This window comes from Lepidochelys olivacea (assembly GCF_965140295.1).
Source record: "Lepidochelys olivacea isolate rLepOli2 genome assembly, chromosome: 3".
Classification (NCBI taxonomy): Eukaryota; Metazoa; Chordata; order Testudines; family Cheloniidae; genus Lepidochelys; species Lepidochelys olivacea.
This window is the reverse complement of record NC_140413.1, coordinates 127,575,880-127,600,445: the sequence shown is the minus strand read 5'-3', so window position 1 is coordinate 127,600,445 and position 24,566 is coordinate 127,575,880. Positions and strand designations below refer to the sequence as shown.

The window sequence follows — 24,566 nt, the reverse complement described above, 5'->3', positions numbered from 1 at the left end:
AGTCAGGTCTGTTTGTTGAATAAAAAAAGAAGACTCTGAGTCTATTTAAACTCAGTCTTTAAACCCTAAAGCCTTAGGCTATGTCTACACTACAGCCTATGTCGGCAAAATTTATTTCGCTCAGGGGTATGAACATTCTCCACACCGAGTGACATACGTTACACCGACATAAGCGTTTGTATGCACAGGGCTATGTTGGTGTGAGAGCTTCTCCCGCTGACATTGCTTATGCCGCTTGTGGAGGTGAGTTTTTTATGCTGACTGGAAAGCTCTCTCCTGTCGGCATGGAGCATCTTCACCAGACATGCTGCAGTGGCACAGCTGTATCAGTACAGCTGTGCCACTGCAGTGCTGTACATACAGTCATGCCCTTAGTCTCTCAGCCTCTTGAAAACACGTAAAACCAATCACTGTCTCTATCTCCGGGGGCCCAAGCCATAAAGATGGGCATTTATATAACTGGCTTTGGGATTTTGCATTAATCACCCGATAGTGATTTCGGATTCCACAGAGAACATCCCCAGTCAGTTAAGAACAAATACATAAAGCTTATTGATACAAAGATCTCTGAATATTCCAATGAGCCCCTCTCGTCTCACTCATCTCCATATCATGGTCTTTGGAGTTTTCAGGCTTTCAAGAGCTGGCTCATATATACAGGTAATATTCATAAAATTAAACATAATGGTCTCAAGATAGCTCTGTGTTTGTGTATCTGTCACAGTCACAACAGAAAAAAGAACAGAAAAATCATTCATCTTGAGAGAGGAAAAGTTTGTATGGCAGCATCAGCTTGAAGGAGGGGAGGTTTAAAATTTCTCTCCCTACTATTCATTTCTCCAATTTCATCCCTTGGCCTATGGGGAGGGGGCTGTCTCAAGAACTATAGACAGTGAAAATCACTAAAAGGACACTTTAATATGGCTAGCAATGCTATTAATAGATATAGGGCTAAACATTGTTCTTCATATGGATAAAACATTTAAATACCAGCATATGCAAAGCATCATTATTTAGAAACACATTCAAATATAACTTCTCTGTATTAGATAACTCACCTGCAAATGGCGGACCAAAACAACTAATTGTGTGGACAGCCATCATAAATCCCCAGGCCACAGGCATTTTCTCTGCTCCCATCAAGTCTAGAGTTAGAACAGGTAAAAGAACATAGTTTCCTGCATCAAAAAATCCCAACAGCGAGCCAAAAACAACTAGGGAGGGGAAAGTTGTGCATAGAGGAATTGTCAAGTACAACAGCCCTGGAAAACAAAACAAAACAAAAACAAAAAACGTTAAGGTGGTTTTGGTAGGGCATTTGCTTAGACTTCTTATGGATGAGACACCTGTGTTGAATGGAACCAGATGAAGGCCATGTTTTCTATAAGTAGTTAGTTGTGTAGTCTATCTGATTATGGAATGACTCTTGGATTTCTTGCTAATGTTAAATTCTCACATAGCAGCATATATAAGTAATGTTTTTTTACCACCTCCAGTTGGCTAGGAGACTCCATACCATCCTGGCAAATGCTGATCTAGCCTTGGTTATACATGCCTTAGTTACCGCTCTACGGGACAACAGTGCAATATACCTGGGCATGAAGTCATCAGTGCTTAGGAATGTTGCACCATGTCTTCTCAGCAACACAGGCCATCACAAGCAGATCACACCTGTCCTTTAGTCTCTACATTGGCTTACCATAAAATATAAAATCAAGTTCAAGGTCTAGTGCTTACCTTACTTTCAAGGCACTCAATGGCCTGGGCCCAGAATATCTAAAAGATCACCCACAGCTTTGACACTGCTCCATACAGAACTTACCACCATAATGGTAAAGCTCATCTGTGCGGGTGACAGAACTTTCTCGGGGGCTGGTCCAAGATTGTGGAATGAAATCCCACAGGAAGTAAGGCCTATCACAAACCTCACCATCTTCCCACTCCAAGTGCAAGAGGCGCTTCTGTGATCTTGCCTTTTCCAATATAAATACAGAACATAACACAGACACACACAAAAATAAACCCCTACCACAACAAAACACTCCACTATATACACAATTCTCCCCATGGCAAGAGAATGAGAAAAAGAACAAACCACATGTAGTAGATGTAAGTCATGTCACTCAATGCACTACTGGAAGAGGCTCATATACTATAGTGATGAAGGCAGTAAACAAACCTGTATAATTTAATGTTCAGATTGGTGGTGGTTGTAGTTGAGCAATGTAGGATTTTTTGTGTTAGAACATGAACCATATTTTGATATGTATGGTTTGCTTTATTTATTCAGTTGTGAGTTGTAATGTGGTGGTAAGTTTGTTTGCTGTTATTAAATAGCTTGAATAAACGTATTTCTCTGTAATGCTATATACTGTCTGATAAGAAAAGTAGATTTGAACTAGTATAGCGCTTATATTACTTATCTGAACTTAAAAGCTTTGCTAGTCCTTCTTTAATGATCTATTTGATACCTGTGGCAAAGTGACTTACCAGTCGGAGCATCCCCTTACGGCTAGGTGTGACATTGAAGGAATTTTCTCCACTATAGTACTGCAGACCAGCCATCCAAGCCTGCTAGTGGTCCCATTTGCCTTGTGAGTTGGCCCTCTGGCCAAGTCATTCTTGAGACATGCCCCTTGCAAGGTAATTCAGAGTCCAGGTCATAAGACAGGAAAAACCTAAAGTCTAGTAGCCTCAATGCCAGGGCCTCGGCCCCCATCTGGCATATGTAATTCCTGATCTCATTCAATCTGGAAGCCTGCCCTTCTCCTCTTGATCTAGGGGAGAGATAGGGGAACATAGGCTCATCCTCTCCTCTAGGTGTCAGGAATCGGGGTCTGCAGTTGATCCTGAGACCACCTAGCTGCCCCACAGCTGAACACCTTGATCGAACAAATCACCAGATTGACTGAGAAGCATCACCAGACCTGCTCTGAAGCCCAGCAGCAGCACTAAGCAAGTAACTGCTCAACGCTTCTGCCGCAGTTGTAATCATTCCTGTGCAAGCCTTGTTCCCAAGCCTTGCTCCAGCTCAGCTTCTGCCTTGCTCCTGCTGCCCTGCTCCAGTCCACGCCAGCCTTCCTACTGTGCTTGGTTCCTGACTCCAGCTCTGCCCTTCAGCACTGTTCCTGGTCTCTGACTCCAGCTCCAATCACTAGGCCTGACCACCACAGCTCTGACCACTAAGCCTGATCAACCATGCTCCTGTCTGTGACACAGATTTCCAGCCCAAGGACTATGTTTAGGTGGCTAAGGATTGTTCCTTCAATTCCCCCTCTGCTTCCATGCTCTGTTTCTACCTTTCCCTGCTTGTCAGTGTCTTCCCCAGGCCTGTGAATATTGCAATTCCCACCATAGAATTGTGGCTCCTTGCCGCTTTTTTCCAGCTGGCTAAAGTGAGGGGCTTCTGCCCAACCTCTCCAGCAGTAACTGGGCTATATTCCAAAGAGTTCTTCTGGTCCGCCCCAGTATTCCTCCTGGAGCTGGAACTGTGGTTCAGGCAGTCCCGTGGTCACCCTTCTCGAGGCAGGAGTTCTCCAGGTCTCCTTCGTGGAGCTGGACTTCTGACTTGGACCACCTATAGGACCTCAGTTGACTGCTCTTTCAACTGGCTCCTTTTCCCCCAATTCGTCCCCAGGTTCAGCAGAGTCAGTAAGCCAGCTTCTTCTTTTTCATGTCTCCCACCTAGCAGCTAGGGGAGAAAACTGTCCACCTCCCAGGGTTTGGCCTTTCTGAACTTGGCTTCTTCATTTCAAAGTTCCTCCTCCATGACTGGCATGCCTTGCAGATGCAGCAGGATAGAGCTGCCTGAGGCCACAGCTGCTCCTTAACCTCTCCCTGACTGGTATAGCGTTTGTACCCCATGTCACATACACAGATAAAGAGTATGTGGGGAATGGTCTGCCTTGCTTGAGAGCTTAATTTGTGATGGAGTAGAATTTAAACAGACGTAGGTGCTCTAAGAAAAAAGTGGGCTGTACAATTAAACATGGTATACTGGTGATCTTTAAAGAACAAAGACAAATATTCCATAGTGCTAGAGAACTTTCATGTATTTGCACACTCATAATTCACATTAAAGATCTGACATTCTAGTCTTTTCTTTTCAGTTTTAATACCAAATTATTGATATACTATGAGTATTATGGAATACTATGATTGTTGATCAACCTTAATTTACTTTGACTTTCCAAAGTGGCCAGATTAAGCAAGTGCCCTTCTTATGAAGATTTCCTTCTAATAATTTTCTTATAAAGAAGTTGTATTTTTATACAAAAATTGTGTATTGTATAAATTGTGTATTGTATTTTTATATAAAAAGTGCTTGAGGGACCTGACTTTGGAAAGTGTTTAAAAGACTATTATAAAGAAGCTATTTTAATTCATCCACTTTGTGCTCACTTTTCCCATGGCCAGATTACCAGTATTGCAAAAACCTGGAGTAATTACAGGCTCAAAACTGGAGTAGAATATTAGATTGCTTCAGACACAAGATTATATTTCCACAGATTTGTCATAAATGATCTCCAATAGAGGGCAATTGTGCACTACTCTGAGCGAGCAAAACAGGATGTATGAAAAAAGCAAACCAAAGTACCTTAGAAAAAAGGATAACCAGGAAAATAGCCTCTCACTTAAGAAACTTAAGATCACAATAACTGAGTGGATCAAAAGCAGCTTTCATAATCTTATCTGGACTATATTGTCTCATGACAGATGAGGCTTTTAAATGTGAAGATTCAAACCATACAATTACGGGCTGCAGACACACTGTCTTACCTAAAATTGACTTAGAGAGACAAGGTGGGTGAAATATTGTCTTTTATTGGACCAAGTTCTGTTGGCGGGAGAGATAAGCTTTCGAGCTACACAGAGCTTGTCTCTTTCACCAACAGAAGTTGATCCATTAAAAGATACTACCTCACCTACCTTGTCTCTCTAATATCCTGGGACCAACATGGCTATAACAACACTGCATAAAACTGACTAAGGCACTTAGAAGCCTAAGTCTCATTGAAAAGCTACAGGACACAGAATCCTAAATTACTTACTCAAACTATTTTGAACATTTTACCCTGAATTCCTTTAGTGTGTAATCCCTCTGCATGGGTTTCCCATTCCAGACTGGATGCACCTGTGTCACTATGATTTGGACTGGAGGCATCCAGGAACCCATCTCTAAATAAAGATTGTACCTGGAATGCCACCAGGTCAGAGAGGCTCTGAAGTTGTCTGTTATCTGAAGCAACGTGAAAGTCCCTGGGATGCTTGCTTTCACTGAGGTCACTAAAGTTGTCTCTTATGAACATATGCCATGGCTACTACTGAATATGTTTGCAGCCATCAGATTCAATGTTCACAGTATTGTCCTAGCTGTCACCTGTTGGCTTTTGCTTAATATTTCTGCTCATCCAGTGATGTCTTGGATGCTGTCTGGGCAGGAATGCTTGAGCTGTGTCTAACAGGGCTTCTATGTACTCCAATCATCTACTGGAGACAAGGTGGGACTTAATTTATCATAAACACTAGGGTATCCAATATCCCTGTTGTGTTGGCTTTTTGAATGCTCAGGAGTTTCCTTGATAACCTAATTGTCTAAGTGGGGCAACACATGCACCCTCAGTTTGTGCAGATAGGTTACAACTGTGATGGGTTGGGTTACAGAGATCCCCTTGGGACTGTCACCTGATGTGCTGAAATTACCTCTAAGCCCGTTTTCCCTGCCAGCTTGGGACTTCCAGAACCCTATCTTGTTGAGCCAGACATACTAGCCTGCTGCAATATAGACCCAGGGTCTGGTCCATGCCCCCAAAGCTGCAGACTTAACTGAAAACAGCTCAGCAGGTTACCTGTCTCCAGCACCCAGACACTGAGCTCCCAATGGGATCCAAACCCCAAATAAATCTGTTTTACTCTGTATAAAGCTTACACAAGGTAAATTTATAAATTGTTCACCCCCTATATCATTGATAGAGAGATATGCACAGCTGTTTGCTCCCCAGGTATTAATCACTTACTCTGGGTTTATTAATAAATGTGATTTTATTAAGTATAAAAACTATGATTTAAGTGATTTCAAGTAATAACAGCCAGAACAAAGTAAGTCACAAAGCAAAATAAAACAAAACACGCAAGTCTAAGCCTAATACATTAAGAATCTGATTACAGGAATATCTCACCCTCAAAGATGATCCAATAAAATTCTTTCACAGACTAGGCTCCTTCCTAGTCTGTGCCCAATCCTTTCCCTTGTACAGTCTTTGTTAGATCCACCAGACATCTCAGGTGGTAAGCAGGGGTTTTCTCATGACTGGCAGCGCCGTTTGTGCTGCTCCACCCCCTTTTATAGCTTTGGCACAAGGCGGGAATCTTTTGTCTGTGCTTGTCCCCACCCCCACCTAATCAATGGAAAAGTACAAGGATTAAGAGGGATTCCAGTACCATGTAACATGGTCACATGTCACTGTAAAACCCCTAATCTCCATTCTTCCTGGGTTGGCATACACAGGAAAGTTTGCAGGTAAATAAACCATTTAAAACCTATTGTCCTAGTCAATGGGAGCCATCAAGATTCTAAAACACCATTAATGGCCCACACTTTGCATAATTACAATAGGACCTCAGAGTTATACTTCATATGTTTAGCTTCAGATACAAAAATGATACATGCATACAAATAGGAGGAATATATTCAGTAGGTTATAACCTTTGTTATGATACCTTACAAGAGACCTTTTGCATAAAGCATGTTCCAGTTACATCATATTCACACTAATAAGCATATTTCCATAAAACATATGGAGTGCAACATCACAACAACTACTGCCAAACATTTTGTGAAAATGTGGTGTCAATGCTATTCCGAAAAGCTAAACATTAGTAATGCTTGTCCCCTACAACAAAAGAGACTTGTAAGGTAAGGTAAGGTAAGAGCTTGTAAGGTATCCCTATGTCCACATAAGTATCCATAATGTCCAGATCTCATAGCCAGTTGCCTTTCTCTAGAAATGATATAATTGTTCCTAAGATGACCACATTGCATTTTTTCTTTACCTAATACTGGTTTAGGTTCTCAAGAACTGGAGTGGGCTGGAGCTCTCGTGTCTTTTTGACCATCAGAAAATTATCTGTTATCAAAATTCGTTCCTCTTTAGCACGTTGACATAGGCTTGATGGCTCTCTTTTGAAGAAGAAATGGATATCCTGGAGTATTTATTTTTTACAATAAGGTGCCCAAGAGACTTATGAGGTGGGAGTAAGGACAAGCAATCTAGAACGGGGTGGGCAAACTTTTTGGCCCGAGGGCCACATCTGGGTATGGAAATTGTATGGCGGGCCATGAATGCTCATGAAATTGGGGGTTGGAGTATGGGAGGGCTCCAGCTGGGGGTGTGGGCTCTGGGGTGGGGCTAGGGATGAGGGGTTGGGAGTGCAGGAGGATGCTCCAGGCTGGGACGGAAGGGTTCAGAGGGCAGGAGGGGGATCAGGGCTGGGGCAGGGGTTTGGGGCATGGGAGGGAGTCAGGATGGTAGGCTCCAGGTGGTGCTTACCTCAAGCAGCTCCCAGAAACAGCAGCATGTCCCCCCTCCAGCTCCTACGTGGAGGCGCAGCCAGGCAGTTCTGCACGCTGACCTGTCCGCAGGGGCCGCCCCTGAAGCTCCCATTGACTGCGGTTCCTGGCCAATGGGAGCTGCGGGGGGTGGCGCTTGGGGTGGGGGCAGTGTGCGGAGCCCCCTGGCTGCCCCTACGCATAGGAGCCGGAGTGGGGACATGCCACTGCTTCTGGGAGCCGTGCGGAGTGGAGTAAGACCCTGACCCCACTCCCTGGCTGGAGTGCCGGAGCAGGGCAAGCTCCACACCCCACTTCCCGGCGGGAGCTCAAGGGCCAGATTAAAACATCTGGAGGGCCAGATGCGGCCCTCAGGCCATAGTTTGCCCACCTCTCATCTAGAAGGTTTTCTGAGAATCTAATTTTGTCACCTTACCAATCAATACTCATCTGTTTGAGGTAACCAAAGGCTATCAGGGATAGCTCACAGTCTGCCTCTGACAGGGAGGTCCTGGCAGGGATTGAAAGTAATCATTTGGCTATATGCTCTGGAATCTTTCAAAAAAGCCTTTGGGTTTTAGAATTTGCTGAAAGGACCCATAGAACCCTCCCAGAATTCCTTTTAAAAGACTGCTTACCTGGATATTATGCAGCGGTCAGGATTTGGCCCTTAACTTGCCTTTTTCTTTTAAAAAAACATGACTGAGATGGCATAGAGTACAGTTTTCTGTTTTGTGTGCATGCGTGTAAAGCAGTTGTGAAGTAAACTGCATTAAATCAGTACTTGATAAACCATTTTAATATCAACGTATGTATTTTTCATAAAATCTCATCACATCAAAAATAATATTTTAATTCTCTATATTTCCAAGCAACCATTACCTGTTTGTCTTATCAGTGTCAACTTCAGCAGAAAAACAGAACCTGTTTCATTATGCAAATAATATTGTTCTTCCACCTATGCTGTAAAGTAATACCAGACCTCAAAAGTCTTTAACCTATTTTCCCTGTTTCTTCAGACTCAGTTGTCCATTTACAGCATATGCTGGCTGCCACTGACTGACAAAGGCAGAAGTGAAATAGTTCACCAGGTATTCTCCCATAATGCAAACCACTGGAAGGACAGCAGAATTTTTCAGACAAGAGAAATGTTATTCAACGTGGGATTATATCTATTTATTTGTTCTCTTTTTGGGATTGCAGCATAATGCTGAACCAAACAAAATGTGAACTGAAAACATACCTATTTAGACCTGGATTCCGTTACTCTTACTCATGTTAAGTAGTAATTTACTACATACGTAGTCCCACTGATTTCAATGAGACTATTTGCCAAATAAGTTAATTACTCAGTGTGAATAAGTGCAACAGAATCAGGGTCTAAAAACCTGAATTCTATAGGAACTAATAAATTATTGCAAAATACATATAACAAAAACAATAAAAGGACAAACATACATGCAAAGACGAATAGCCTATTTGAAAAGTAAACAGATTTTGCAAAGCTACCATCACATTAGCTACTGAGCAGGAATACAGTAACACTGATAGAGAAGTATTATGTAACTCCATTCCATTACTTATAATTCTCCATTCCATTATATCAGCTTTATGCCAGTTCAACTCCATTTCAGGAGTTGTACTAATGTGAAACTGGTGTAACAAACAAGAGAATCAGGCTGTGTGCATCTAAATACAGTGGAAAGATAAATGGTAGAGACATTCAAATACTCAAAGGCAGTTTTAAAAACATTTCTTATTTTTATTTGGAAAGAGTAAGACTTACCAACAGACAGTACAGATGCCTGGTTAACATAAAGGCGGTTGATATTTTCTAAATCACAGATCTTCCCAAATAGAAGACAACTAAGCAGGCTGCTCATTCCAATTCCTACCATAATATATGATGCATCATCCAAAGAAATACCTAAGTCACCTGCAAGTTTCATCTGTAAACAGAATATCAATTAAATCTATCTATCACAAATGATACAATGCACATTTGTTAGCTTGTGCAAGTATAGAGTTTGGCCATTATTCCAAACAATTTGAGTTAAAACTCTGCTTAGAAGGAGGTTGTCAAAATACTGCATGTTTCATAGTTTTTAAAATATTTTTTGTCCTTGTTGTTTAAACCTCTTGGAAGCTTGACAGTTAACTGTTCCCTTGCTAGCAGTTTTATTTTTTTATTCTGTGAGCACACAGGTAAGCATACCCATGACATAATGTTTGTTTTCACTCCAGTTTTGAGAGAGGACTGGCATAATATTTTACATTTATCTCGTGCCTTTCATCCCAAATAATCCCTAAATGTTTCAGATGCTGCAATTTATGTTGAGAAGGGTAGCAACCACCTGGTGTACAGCAGTGGGAGGAGAGAGGTCTAGCTAATGACATCAGAGATTAACCCTTTCTTTTATGAAGAATGAGATGCTCTTATTTGCCCCACAATGTCCACAGCATAGATTATTCCTAAAAAGGGGGAAGTGGAAAATCGCAACTGTTCCTTGACAACCTTCTGTCAAGGGGCAGGGTTTCCATCATTGCTCCACCTTGAAGAGTCTAGAAGTTCTACCTCCTAAACCAGCAGATCTCAGGTGATCTGCTTGAGATAAGAGGCTTCCATATGGAGGACCCAAGCCTCTGCAGTGCTCTTTAGCCCACCAAACCAATTACAGGACATGCTCCCCAGCACTGGATGGATTTTTATGGCACTAAGAGGTAGAAGCTGCACAAGTTACTGTTGTGATCAATGAGGCCTTGATCTCAGCTGAGGCCTGTAGGTGCTACCGTAATACGAACAATAATAATAATGAGTCTAATATTTTCTTCTGAGGTGGAGAAGAAGGGCCTCTGTGAAAACTCTTTAAGACAGGACTCCAGACAAGGGGAAGCAGACTAGAGAACCCAACATTGGGCCTTTTATATAGTGCTCCCTGTCCCTTAACTGACAAGTGACATACTGCTATTTTAGATGAAAATGCCATTAAACAGCAACTACTGAAGAAGTCTGTTTTATTGAAGTTAGGGTGACTGATACACATCTTTACTAATTAGTATTCAGTCTCTATTCTTTTGAAGACAGACAACAACTTGTTGCTCTTCTAAACTACAGGTAAACTGTAGAAATTTCAGAAATTTATTTAAAAAAAATCACAAATAGATATGTCCATTAATCAAAATACAGAAATTACATTCTTACCATATGCACAAAGGGTATGAAAAATCCAAATTTTGCTAATCCAAGAGCACAAACCCATAACTCAAAGATACTATCCTTCCATAAACTCAGATCTACAATAAAACCTCTTAATGGTGATGTCTGGAAGTTTTCAACAACACTTGGATGTCTTCCTTTAAGAAAAGAATAAATAATTAAAATAAAATTATATTTAACATTTACACATATTTTATATAATTTAGATATTTTAAGTAGAGCTCTCACTACTAGGTAGCTTGCTACAACTGTGGATGTTTCTTTCAGACTTAAGTTTCTACTTGAATGTCTAATTTAATTTTTAAAATAAAAATGTATCCTGGTATTTTCAGAGGAGCCTAAGGGGTTTAGATGCCAAAATCCTACTGAATTTCAATGGGATTGAGATACCTAACTCTATTAGGCTGCTTTGAAAAAATCTAAGTTTAAAATGTTAAAGAAAACCAACCACAAAAGGTATTGCAAATGCAACATGAAATTTTGTTCAGAACAGCTTCCTACCGCAGCAGTCAAAGAAAAGACTGGACAGGGAAACTGGATTCTTCTTACTGAAAAGAAATCAGGCAGAGTGATAGAAGCAAGTACTGTAGTTTTGACTCTCCAAGCTCCCTAGCCACCTTATAATGTAGTTTATTCTAAAAGGAAAGTATGCAAATCACAAAAGTTTACTTAAAAGGTCTTAAGTAAAAAAGGTAAGGGGGCCAGATTCACCAGTATGCACCAGCTACTCTATACCAGCCCATCATCATAAAACACCTGTAAATCCAGTTTCACTGATTTACACCTGCTTTATGTTGCTAGAGTACAATAAATCATCCAGAGCCTACTGATGAATCTTATGCAATATATTTAAGTGAAGCCCTTATACACGTTATTTTTAACATAAAACCTGGTATTAATTTAAGGCCATTTAATAAATATTAATTTTATTAATAATTAAATGTAACATTGCTAAGGAATCTGGTATTTCAGACCAGATTAAACTTTCTGAACTGAGAACATATTTACTCATTTATGAACAAATGATAGACCCAATATGAAAGGCATTTATACTTAGGTCACAGAAAATCTTCATGGGTCCACTTGTGAGATGGAGAACAAGAGCAACAGACCATGATTTGAAAGCCTCTTTTTTAACCACCTGAATAGTCTGAAGAGTCAGTAAAATTCAAATATTTAATCCAAACAACACCCAACAATCAAGAAATTAATCATAAAAGTTAAGCAAGTTTTGACATTATGGATCCTAGAGTGAAAATACTTGTGTTAGGATATAGATATTCAGGCCTGTCTGTAAAGGCCTATACTCTATGAATTTAGGTGTATTCTTAACACTTAGCTAGTTATAGAGGTATAAAAGAAAAGAATCAAAATCTGACTGTATAAGGCCTTTTCTCACTGTGACAGTTTGAGGCCCTGTTCTTAGGCTAAGATCTCTGGCTAAGCAGCAGAGGCAGCCATAAACTGGGAAGCGAATTGTCACATCCTTACATTCCAAACTAGTCTCATTGAAATAAGGTGCTATTGGGCTGTTAGGAATACAGTCCTGTCCTGATAATGCCTATCACCTCCAGAGAAAGGGAAGTGCCTAGAAAATGTAAAAGGAAACTTAGTTTGATAACATCCTGTCAGGCAAGAACTCACTTATCAATAGACACAGCTGGAAAACCCTTATGTCTTTATAGATGTAGTTGTAAAATCCTCATTTCTGTGTTGTTCTATCATTGTAGTCCCCATTTCCCTATTTTTTGTCTGTATAATCTCTGTCTGGTTCTGTGATTGTTTCTGTCTGCTGTATAATTAATTTTGCTGGATGTAAACTAATTAAGGTGGTGGGATATAATTGGTTACATAATCATGTTACAATATGTTAGGATTGGATTAGTTAAATTTCAGGAAAATGATTGGCTAAGGTATAGCTAAGCAGAACTCAAGTTTTACTATATAGTCTGCAGTCAATCAGGAAGTAAGGCGGGAAATGGGAACAGGAAATGGGGGTGGGGAATTGGAATCATGTTTTGCTAAGGGGAGGAAATGGGAACAGGGAATGGGGGTGGGGAAATTGGAATCATGTTTTGCTAAGGGGGGGAATGGGAACAGGGACACAGGTAAGGCTTTGTGGTGTCAGAGCTGGGAAGGGGGACACTAAGGAAGGAAACTGGAATCATGCTTCCTGGAAGTTCACCCCAATAAACATTGAATTGTTTGCACCTTTGGACTTCGGGTATTGTTGCTCTCTGTTCATGCGAGAAGGACCAGGGAAGTAAGTGGGTGAAGGAATAAGCCCCCTAACATCTTGTATAAAGCAACCCAAACTGAAAGCATAACTGCCCTCATAGACTGCTGATCTCCAAAACATAAGTTGTTGGCATCCTTTCGTCTGCGAGAGAAAGCTGGAACTCCAGCCTATGCTGTAGATGGTTTGCAATGTCTCATGTGACTGAATAGGCCAATCCGAGATTTGCATGAGCTTTGGCAGTTATTGCAAATGTATGTTTCTTGGTTGGGAGCTGCTTGCTTGAAGAGAAAACATAAGAGGAATCTCACATTTCCTACGGTATCACAATTAAATGAAGAGACTTTCCATGAAAAAATGTGAAGCTCCCAAATATTTTAGTTCTGACCATTGTATTGTTACTATCCAGTTTTTAAAATCTGGACACCAAAATTATGACTTCTGTTGGAGTCAACCTAAGTAGAGAGTGGGTGAAAAATGAGCAAGGATCTCAAGATTTGCCTCATGTTAGTACTTTTTTCTCTTTCACAAGATTATATCCAGAATTACCTTAGTTAGAAAGCCTATCAGTCGATGAAGAATTTTGTGGATTTATAACAGAAACACAGGAATAACAAAAACTAATCTAACGTTTAACAAAATTTCAAAAAGAAAGACATACGTTTTTCAAGTGGTCTGTATGCAAACCCAGCAAAAATACATATTGTTAGAATTCCACAATACACACGCAGACTAGTTCTCCATCCAAATGCATTGATTAGGTAGCGATGCACCTGATTCTGTACCAGAGTTCCTGCTGCCCCTCCAGCCATCACAATCCCAGTTGCAAATGAACGCTTTGTCGTGAAGTAAAGGCTCACCATTATCAAGCCTATCAAAAACAAATAAAAATGTGAAAAGTTGAAAAGGAAAAAATTGTTTTATATTAAAAAAAGTAAAGTTCAGCTATTCCCTATCCCCTTCACTCTCATCAAAGGCAATAGAAGCAACAACTCTCTCAGGAGGAGAGGGCAGGGTGGGATGGGGCACCTTGGCTGAAACAGCCAGGGGGAACCTCACACAGAATGCTCTATTTCAGTCACAAGTTGGGATCAATACAGGAATTACTGGTTGAAGCCTGTTACGCAGAGATCAGACTAACTGATTGTATTGGTCCCTTTGGGCTTAAAATATGTGAACGGAAGAGGCCCAAGCGCAGTTTGTGGAGAGAAATACAATGACATCTGATGCAAGGCTCCATATGCCCAGATAAGCATTAGAACATTCACATCAATGTGAACTGTTACAACATCATGATACAATATATATGGTCGACAATGTGGGATTGAGTGGATTTTTTAATTTAGTCCTCTAGGGCAGTGGTTCTCAACCGGGGTACATGTACCCCTGGGGGTACACAGAGGTCTTCCAAGGGGTACATCAACTCATCTAGATATTTGATAGCTTTACAACAGGCTACATAAAAGGCCCTAGCTAAGTCAGTACAAACTAAAATTTCATAAAGACAAAATGAAAAAGTCAGAAATTGTTCAATAATAGTATTCTGTGACACTTTTGTATTTCTAGGTCTGATTTTGTAAATAAATAGTTAAGCGAAATGTAACTTGCAGGTACACAAGACAAATCAAACTACTGAAAGGGGTACAGTGGGGTACTGGAAAGGTTGAGAACTACTGCTACCTAAAAATTCAACAAAATACACACAAAACACTCTACTGCCTAGAGGGTTGGCAACCTCATTTTATACAGAGCATCATCAATTAGAATATGTTTTGCATGCTGGCAACTATATGCAACCTAATTAAGTCTAGAACAGGAAACAATATTGAAAATTCAACAGGACAGTATATTTGTTTCCTGAATAGATTTATTTCCATTTAAAAATACTAATGCTCTCTGAGAAAAGTCCATGACGTTTGTAATCTTTTTCACTTGTAAAACAAAATTAGTGCTTATGCTTAATTAACATTACTAAGGAAATCCTCTATCCACAGAGCTGGTACACCAGGAATAATATTTTCACCATACTGCCCAATCAATGTGCTTCAACCCTGCTTTTGATAGACCATCTCCATAGGTGAGTGGGGTCATTCAGCTTGTAATCCAATTCCATTATTTGCCTCTCTGATGAGACTACCAAAAAGCATGCCAATCAGTGGCAGTGTTTGTGAAGTGGACACCTGGGATATATACTGTCAAAGCTAATTACACACGCTGGCACTTTGAGTGCAGAAGCCCACACAGATTCTAAAGATTAATACTGGCCACTTCAGGCTTGTATTAAACTCCTAAGGTTACAGCTTTTTTCTGACTTTGGATAGGTAGATGCTGCCACCACCCAAGTGAAGAACTCCTCTGAGAGCCCAGGAAGGTGCACTTGGGAATTCCTTCCTGTGGGATACCCTCAAGCCCTTTCACCTCCCCCTCCCCCTCCTCCCGGGAAGAGCTGAGAAAGAAAGAAAAAAAAGGAAGTAAGCTGTTGCGACCAGCTAATTAAACAACGTGCACAAACCTCTTAAGACACAAAAATCCAATTCTGTTCTTAAAAAAGGTAAATTTTATTTTTAAAAGAATACATCTGGGAACTCAGGCTATTGCTAGATTTTAAAAGAGAAACTACAAGGATTAAGCACCAAAAATAGCTTTCTTGAGGTCCAGCTTAAAGGTTACAAGCAAAACAAAAGCACTTGGGGTTAGCACAGAGGACTCCACAAGCCAAAGAAATAAAAGGGATAAACCTAATCGCATCTTCCTAGACATTTCCTGAACTACTTACATATCTGGGGTTTTAAATGAGTAGTTTCTAGGTATGATACTGATGATTTTTTCATATCTGGCACAAACTGCTTATAGCATAGCTGCTGCCCTGTCCACCTCTCTCCGGGAGAACAACCACAGACAGACAAAAGGGGAGTTTTTTCTTAATTTTAAAAAGTTCTAGCCTTCCCACTGGCTCTGTTGGCCAGGTGCCCACTCACTTCCTTTTACCTATACATAGCAGTGAGACTTTTTAACCCTTTACAGGTAAAGCAATTAGAGAACAGCTACTAAGAGGGATTTTATAGCTACTGGCTGGCTGGTGTACGTAAAAGGGAGCTACCCCCACCCCCTTCATTTATCACACATACCCACTAGTAAATGGTCTGAGAATATCAATACATTTCACATAAACCAGCACAAAACTGTAAAATGTTAATAGTTTTTATCAATACCAATATGGATCAAATTTGAAATAGCAAAATAGATAGGAAAGACTTTATATTTCATTATTAATCCCATAAATCATCTAGTTCCCAAGGCTTTTTTAAAAAGTCTTTGTTTATTATCATTTTTCTTGCACACATTTAATGATCATTAGTATTTTAGTATGGAAAAAAAGAATATCTTAAGAAGTGTACTGCCCATCACAAATGCAAGATGCATGCATCCAATTCATATTTTTGAATGAAGAATGTGTTTTCTTCATTAGGTCACACTACTTTATCCTCTACTTTTTATTTAAGCAATGGAAGGTGGAACTTAAAAACAAATAAAACACTGACAGTCATTAATTTTTTAAAATTATTTTGTGTGTAGCTAGCTGCATTTTTACCTAACATCCTGGTCTACTGGTAAATAAATAAAATCAAGTTACCTGGAGTAGAAGCAAAACTTGATCCTACACCTACTAGGATTCCATGGGTTAAAAATAGAACACGTATATCACCAGCATAAGATGAACAAACAACACCCAACATGACAACTAGAGCTCCAAATATGGCTACTTTGATGGCTCCATATTTCTGCAAAAGTTTTCCAGAAATGGGACCAAAAATCATAATGAAACCATAACTGACTGATCCAATCCAGGCTGAAAAAGAAAAATATACTTTTGCAATTAAATGCATTAAATAAAACCGTAACAATGACACCAAATTAAGTGCCAGATATTCCACCTCTGTCAACTGCCATAGTCAGTGGATGTATGCTGACATTTTTATCAGCTGAGGATGTACATACTTACTACTTCCAAGATATACTTGTACTTCTATCATCAAATACTGGATACTGTGGGAGGTACTAAGTGCCCTCTATTTTCAATGCAGCCTCAGCACCTCACAAGGTTCTGTTTAAAATTTCTAATTATTATACCAGTGCATATTATTAACATTTAAAAGCAATTTCAGAAATAATAGTGGAAGTAGATCAAGGTGTCTTAAATCACACCTTTTAAAATCTAAAAGGGAAAATGTATTAAATTACATTGTGTTAAACTAACTTTACAAATATAGCAAATTAATAATTCAGTATTTGCTTTGCACTTCTAGTAAAAAAAAATCATACACATTACACCAGAGGCATGAAACTCATTCAAGGCAGAGAAACAAATTTTACTTGCAGTTATAGGCAGTAGGAGCCAGGATATAAATGTAGACTACATTCTACCCTCAATCCCACCACTGAGAAAATATGTTCCCTTTTCAGGTCACCACTACTTCTGCCCTTTGTTTTTCTTCCTTGCCCATTTTCCTTTCTTCCCCTCTCCTCTCTTTGTGCATTTTTCATGTTCTTCCCTCTGCATTTCCTGTCAGCAACTCCCAAATACCACTTCGTCTTTTGTGCACACCTGTTTTGGGCTGAGTGACCCAAGGTAAGAAGTTGTAAACTATCAGGAACCCAGAATATTAACTACTTAGCACTTATGTAAATGTAATTTTAAAAACCCTGTATTTATAATGCAGTATATTGATCACAAATGTCTCTTTATTTCTGTAATAAGATCAAAATTTAATACCATAATGTGAATGTTATTAGACTTTCAATCATTTAAATTTTAAAGTCACCAAAAAGTTCTAAAGAAGTTATATCATTCATTTTTACAGGTTTCAGAGTAACAGCCGTGTTAGTCTGTATTCGCAAAAAGAAAAGGAGTACTTGTGGCACCTTAGAGACTAACCAATTTATTTGAGCATAAGCTTTTGTGAGCTACAGCTCACTTCATCGGATGCATACTGTGGAAACTGCAGAAGACATTATATACACAGAGACCATGAAACAATACCTCCTCCCACCCCACTCTCCTGCTGGTAATAGCTTATCTAAAGTGATCACTCTCCTTACAATGTGTATGATAATCAAGTTGGGCCATTTCCAGCACAAATCCAGGTTTTCTCACCCTCCGCCCCCCCCCCCACACAAACTCACTCTCCTGCTGGTAATAGCCCATCCAAAGTGACCACTCTCTTTACAATGTGTATGATAATCAAGGTTGGCCATTTCCGTCATTATGCAAGGCAGCCTATTTCCCCTTGTTTTTTCCTACCCCCCCCCAAGACGTTCTGGTTAAACTTGGATTTGTGCTGAAAATGGCCCAATTGTGGATAAATTGGAGAGAGTCCAGCGAAGGGCCACAAAAATGATTAGGGGACTGGAACACATGAGTTATGAGGAGAGGCTGAGGGAGCTGGGATTGTTTAGCCTGCAGAAGAGAAGAATGAGGGGGGATTTGATAGCTGCTTTCAACTACCTGAAAGGGGGTTCCAAAGAGGATGGCTCTAGACTGTTCTCAATGGTAGCAGATGACAGAACGAGGAGTAATGGTCTCAAGTTGCAGTGGGGGAGGTTTAGATTGGATATTAGGAAAAACTTTTTCACTAAGAGGGTGGTGAAACACTGGAATGCGTTACCTAGGGAGGTGGTAGAATCTCCTTCCTTAGAGGTTTTTAACGTCAGGCTTGACAAAGCCCTGGCTGGGATGATTTAACTGGGAATTGGTCCTGCTTTGAGCAGGGGGTTGGACTAGATGACCTTCTGGGGTCCCTTCCAACCCTGATATTCTATGATTCTATGATCTCTCCCCAGCTCCAGTCACTTTATGCTACCCTTTATGATCAGAATCTAATCACAGCTGCCCAGCACAGAATTCTCCCTAGGCTACTCTAACTTGCATTGGGGGCCACAGAAACTGACGCTTGAGAATAAAGAGCTGCAATCAGATCCTTAATGACTGCCCAATCCTGTGATAAAACGATCTAAGCTTAGGACAGAATCTGGTTCATAGGCTGGTAATCGTCTGAAGCACTCTGAACAGATCAAAAGGTAATATAGCAATGTATCCATTTAGGGAGGCAGGTGTCTAGTTGGCTGCTGCCAGGGTTGACATTAGAGTCAGACTTAATTGATATCTTCATTAATGATATAGAAGTGAGTGTAAATAACACCTTAACGAAATGTGTAGATGGTACTACATTAGGACGTGTTCCAAATACCAATGTGGACAGAGAAACGATACAGTGGGGGACCAAAAGTGGTTATCAAAGATTAACAGAAAATAGCAAAATAAAATTCAGCTTGCAAAATGTAACACATTTGGGAAAAATAATTTGAAACATACATATTCAATGAAGAAGAAGAAGAAGAAGAAAAGAAGAGATTTCTCTTCAATTTCAGAAGATTCAATTTCAGATTGAATCAGAGATTTCAGATTCAATGAAGAGAAGAAGAAAACTGGAAAGCAGTAAGTTCATAGGAGACTTAAAGTGGTATTCAATGAAAAAAAAGTCTTCATGTGTCACTGTATTTAACCTTCCAGTCGTTCTCATTCTAAGCATAGTAATATATTAAATACAACAAATATCATGGTAAATTCAAACACCACAACATGACAAAAGGTGATTTTTTTTAAAAGGTGACCACTTTAGTGGTAACAGCAGACAGTAAATTAGGTGAGTTTTCAACATGATATGGTATCAAAAAAGATTGATTTAGTTTTGAGCTACCTGCACAGAAACATCAAGCCTTGGTTTCACATTATAAATGGATGACCTACCTGTTCGTGACCTACTTGACTGGAAAGTCTCAAGTAAGGAAATCATGTACACACCAAAAGCGTTGTGGAATCCGCTGACAAGCAAAGCATGAGTACATGCAGCCAGCACCACAACCCAGCCCCAACCCCCATCTGGGGGAGGATAGAAAAATGACGACTCTTTCCGGAGATTATCAGCTTTACCCAATCTGTGTATGGCATGATGCAGCACAGTACGTATCCTTCTCCCTTTAATCATGACAGGAAATTACGACCTGTATACAAATACATTATTTTAGTCTTTAAAAATAGTTTAATTAAAAATGTACAACATAAAAGAAAATTAAATATACTTATAATACTGTACAAAAATAAAATGTCTGTTACTATAGAAATGTTTTGTCATGATGAGACATAATGAAAAACAGAAAAAATCTACTGTCTAAAAATCACACACTAAAATCTCTTAATCATAATATGATTATTTCATGACATCACTATAGAGCAGAGTCAAGGTTTGTTGGGTGCTCTCGTACATTTCCATACCTTGACATAAGTTTAACCTTAAGTCTGAATTTCCTGGTGTCATAAATATAAAGGGAAGGGTAACCACCTTTCTGTATACAGTGCTATAAAATCCCTCCTGACCAGAGGCAACATCCTGTTACCTGTAAAGGGTGAAGAAGCTAAGGTAACCTGGCTGGCACCTGACCCAAAATGACCAAATGAGGGGACAAGATACTTTCAAATCTGGTGGGAGGGGAGGAAGGCTTTTGTCTATCCGTGTGATACCTTTGCTGGGAACAGATCAAAGATGCAAGCCCTCCAACTCCTGTAAAGTAATCTAGCTAGAAAATGTGTTAGGTTTTCTTTGTTTTGGCTTGTGAAATTCGCTGTGCTGGAGGAAATGTGTGTTCCTGTTTTTGTGTCTTTTTGTAACTTAAGATTTTGCCTAGAGGGATTATCTATGTTTTGAATCTGACTGCCTGTAAGATTATCTTCCATTCTGATCTTATAGAGTTGTTCTCTTATTTTGTTTGTTCTTCTAATAAAGTTGTGTTTAAGAATCTGATTGGGTTTTTTGGGTCTTAAAAATCCAAGGCTGGTCTGTGCTCACCTTGTTTATTCTGAAGCCTCCCTAGGAAAGGGGGTGAAGGGCTTGGGGGGACATTTTGGGGAAGTGGTCCTTTCCCTGATTGTTTGTTAAATCACTTGGTGGTGGCAGCATACTGTTCAAGGACAAGGTGAAATTTGTGCCTTGGGAAAGTTTTTAACCTAAGCTGGTAAAAATAAGCTTAGGGGGTCTTTAATGCGGGTCCCCACATCTGTACCCTTGAGTTCAGAGTGGGGAGGGAACCCTGACACCTGGGTTTATATAATTACAACTGCTGCAACTTCTATAACACCTTCTCCTAAACTACTGGTGCTCTCGCTGAGTTAGTGTAGGGCTAAACTCTGCTACTGCTGCATCAATCGAAAGGAACCAAATTGCACTTTGAAGAAGAGCAGGGAGTTTTTTGAGGCTAGACCCACAAAGGGACTGAGGCATTGCCCAATGCAATTCACAGCCCCAAGTGAGGCATGTTGGCTCTCTGTATTATGCATGGGAAGAGTTAAGTGCCCATGTTAGACAGTGGGAAATGTTGAGGAAAGGAGTAGGGGCTAAACCTCCACCCCTCACAGGTAGTTAGGTGCTTAACTTTAGGGTGTAGGTAGGTACTTCCCTCTGCTTAGGTTTCAAAGCCATGAACGCTCTCTGGGTGTTAGGCACCTAAGCCAGCTCAATTTTTCCCCACAAAGATTAAAAATAAAAATGAGAGCACCCCCACATTCCAGCCAATTGGTTAAGGCACTCCACTGGGATATAACAGACCTATTTTCAAATCCCCATTCTGCCTGATTTGAAGCAAAGACTTGAACCAGAGTGATTCTCACTCTGTAGAGAGACATTCTCACTCTCTCTGGGGCCCAATGCTTAATTTATTTTACGAAGTGGCACAGCTCCAACAGGCGGGATTGAGAGAGACCCACCCTGGAATACCCATTAGGTTGGTGATTAAAGCACTCAGTTGGGAGTGGAGATCTCAGTTCAATTCCCTGCTCCAAATCAGGCAGAGTCTCTCACACTGCAGGTCAGCGTGGGCTACAGCACTCATACATCAGCTAGCCCCAAAAATTCCTGATCTACTTGCCCCCAGCTGTCTCTTGTGCAGGTTAGGCATGCTCAGAGCATCCCGATAAATTGGAAGGGGGGAACAGCCTAATTTGAGAATCTGCCAGAGTTTAGGTGTGAGCAGCTCAGCAGCATCAGGAATTAGGCAGTTTTGCACATTCCCACCAGCAGAAAGTTAGGGAAACCTAGGGAATTTAGGTGGCAGTTGAGCAGTGGTTCTGAGGAGCTCAGTAGCAGCTAAATGTTGAATTTAAGCATGTACAGTGGGAGTTAAACACCTAAGTCCTTTTGTGGATTTAGCTGCAGGTGCCTTCTTTATTGCTCCTCTGACTAAACTGAATGCCACAAGGAATACAAAGGAGGCAGAAGAAACTCTCCAAGTGTGATTCTATCCTGAAAATAACTGTAAAAACTCTACTCTCTTTGGCCTAATCCTGAACCTCTCAAATCAATGGATGTAGCTTCAGGTCCTTACTTAACAGATCTGATCCTTGTGAATATTCAGTCACATCCATGTCTATTGTTGAAAAAAGTAATTTTTATTACTCTTTACCACTCTGAGCCCTGCAAATCCAACACAGCTCTAAGAAACTGAAGTGGATTCATGCATCAGCAACAGAACTGCTAATTAGACTCCATTTTCAAGGCTGCTTGTGCAATCCAAATGCCTTCAAATTATGTATTCAGGTTGAACTCCAGTTCAGTAGCTCCTAGGCTAGGGGAAGGGCCCATAGACATGGGCAGGCTTGCTCCCACCCACACCAGGTACACTTGGGCAACTAGGCTGTACACGTGTAAGAGCAGCATTTGGCCTGCCAGAATTTGTATTAATAGTGATGATTCAAAAAGCAGAAGGAATACAGCTTGATTTTCAGATCATGTGCTGAGTTGGCATAGTTGAGAGTTAAAAAAAACTCAAACTGTAAACTGAGAAAATTTGATTTGAAAATATTGATACGATATATGTGAAACCTCATGGTGCCATTTTTACAAAGTCACTTTTAAGAGTACAAACCACTTTTAGAACCACAGCTGAAGAGGTTGGAAATTAAAGCAAAGTCTCCAAAGACTTCTCTCCACATCACTCCAGACTGGGGGAAGCCAAGAGAAGATACCCCAGCAGTTCCAGGGACTTCAGAGGTAACATTTTTGCTTCTTACCTAACCTGCAGGAAGCAGCAGTTAAAATGCAGTAATTGCTTATTAAACACCTGATTCCGATACAAGGGTTGATTCAAAGTCTGCTGAAGTCAATAGGATTCTTTCCATTCACTTCAATGGAATTTGAATCAGGCCATATTTGGGGTACATTTTAAATACACAGTAGTAGCTAATTTTACAAGATATGCAGCAGGATATCACTGCAGGACAGTGTTTTTGTACCAAAGCTGGATGGGAAAACAAAGGAAAGAAAGAAAAATTAAAGAAGGGAAGGAGGGAAAAACAGAATAAGAGGATAAAGTGGGGACAGAAACAGAGTAAAAGAATCAGGCTGGTAGCGTAAGACCTGTTGAAATTAACCTACCCTTATAATGTAGGTGGTCTTCCCATTTGAAAGACTGATGAGGTAGTTGAAAAAGACCTGACTTCCACAGACAGATCTTGAGAACTAAGAAAATTGCGAACAAGTGCTCCTTGTGAAGTCTCTTGCAAGAGGAAGCACGTCCTTTAGATTCCCATAAATGTTTACCTTTATTTCCTCTATATTTGATATACCAATGGCTTAAGTCTCTTCAGTATTTTGCTTTTACTTTTATGAGGTAATACTATTCACAAGTCATACTTTCATATTGTAGCTATCAGTAATATTCAAGATAAAAACCATAAACCTGAAATTAACTAAAGAAAGCTGCCTATTCAGGAAGCAGATTGAATTAATTTCATAACTCATTTGAGTGGATATGCCTTAGCAGCTTTTTCTACCTTTCCCTCACTTTAGTCCTTCTAGAGGCACATAAGTCACACCTCTGAGATAACTGTACCTCCAAGGGATTTGTAAAGGGATCTTTGCACCTGAACAGTCAGTAAATCAAGCCACCTACCTAATGTAATTTGCTCACAGAAAATTCATGTATCTTTGGTTTATATGAGAACACTCTTCATCGGAAAAATATGGAGAATATGAGACTCTTGTATACGATTTGTTCTTTTCTCCTGTTTGCTAAATGGTCGATTTGTTTCTTTTCCTAGGGGAGGAGTAGGTAGATTTCAGTCTGAATCGGGGGAGGGAAGCTTATTTTATTTCTCCTTACTCTCTTCACTCCAGATGCCCCTTACCTCTGTTAATTATTAAAATTCATGTGCTTTGCAGTGTAATTATTACTTTGTATTATCTACACTGCAGCTGCCTGGAACAGCCCAAACCATGGAGGAAGAGGCAGCAACTGTGAAAAAAGTGACTGTCAGCCTCCCTCTGGACCTGTCTAGCTGACGATGAGCACTCCCTGCATCCTATAATCCCTTACGCCCCTCACCCCTCCTCCACGTTTCTCTTCCTCCACTGCCCCCTCTTCCCCCCCATCACGCATCACCCCTCCCCAGAGCCCTCCCCACCCCTTACCCAGAGTCCTGCCCCGCATCACCCCCTCCCCCCATACACCGCTCT

The 24,566-nt window shown here is 40.3% G+C and overlaps 1 protein-coding gene across 1 annotated transcript; it reads right to left on the bottom strand.

The window, feature by feature from the left end:
* Positions 1–599: 599 nt before the first annotated feature.
* LOC311517497 (monocarboxylate transporter 10-like) lies at positions 600–24,052 on the bottom strand (the record flags this gene model as incomplete). The annotated part of the gene is made up of 8 exons (XM_084622341.1): positions 24,004–24,052; positions 19,811–20,064; positions 16,637–16,852; positions 13,664–13,873; positions 10,752–10,903; positions 9,336–9,498; positions 1,059–1,262; positions 600–715 (listed from the first exon to the last, which is right to left on the bottom strand). Exons 2-8 carry the CDS (start codon positions 20,046–20,048, stop codon positions 600–602), a joined length of 1,299 nt encoding a protein of 432 aa, XP_084478467.1. The 5' UTR covers positions 20,049–20,064; positions 24,004–24,052.
* Positions 24,053–24,566: the final 514 nt, after the last annotated feature.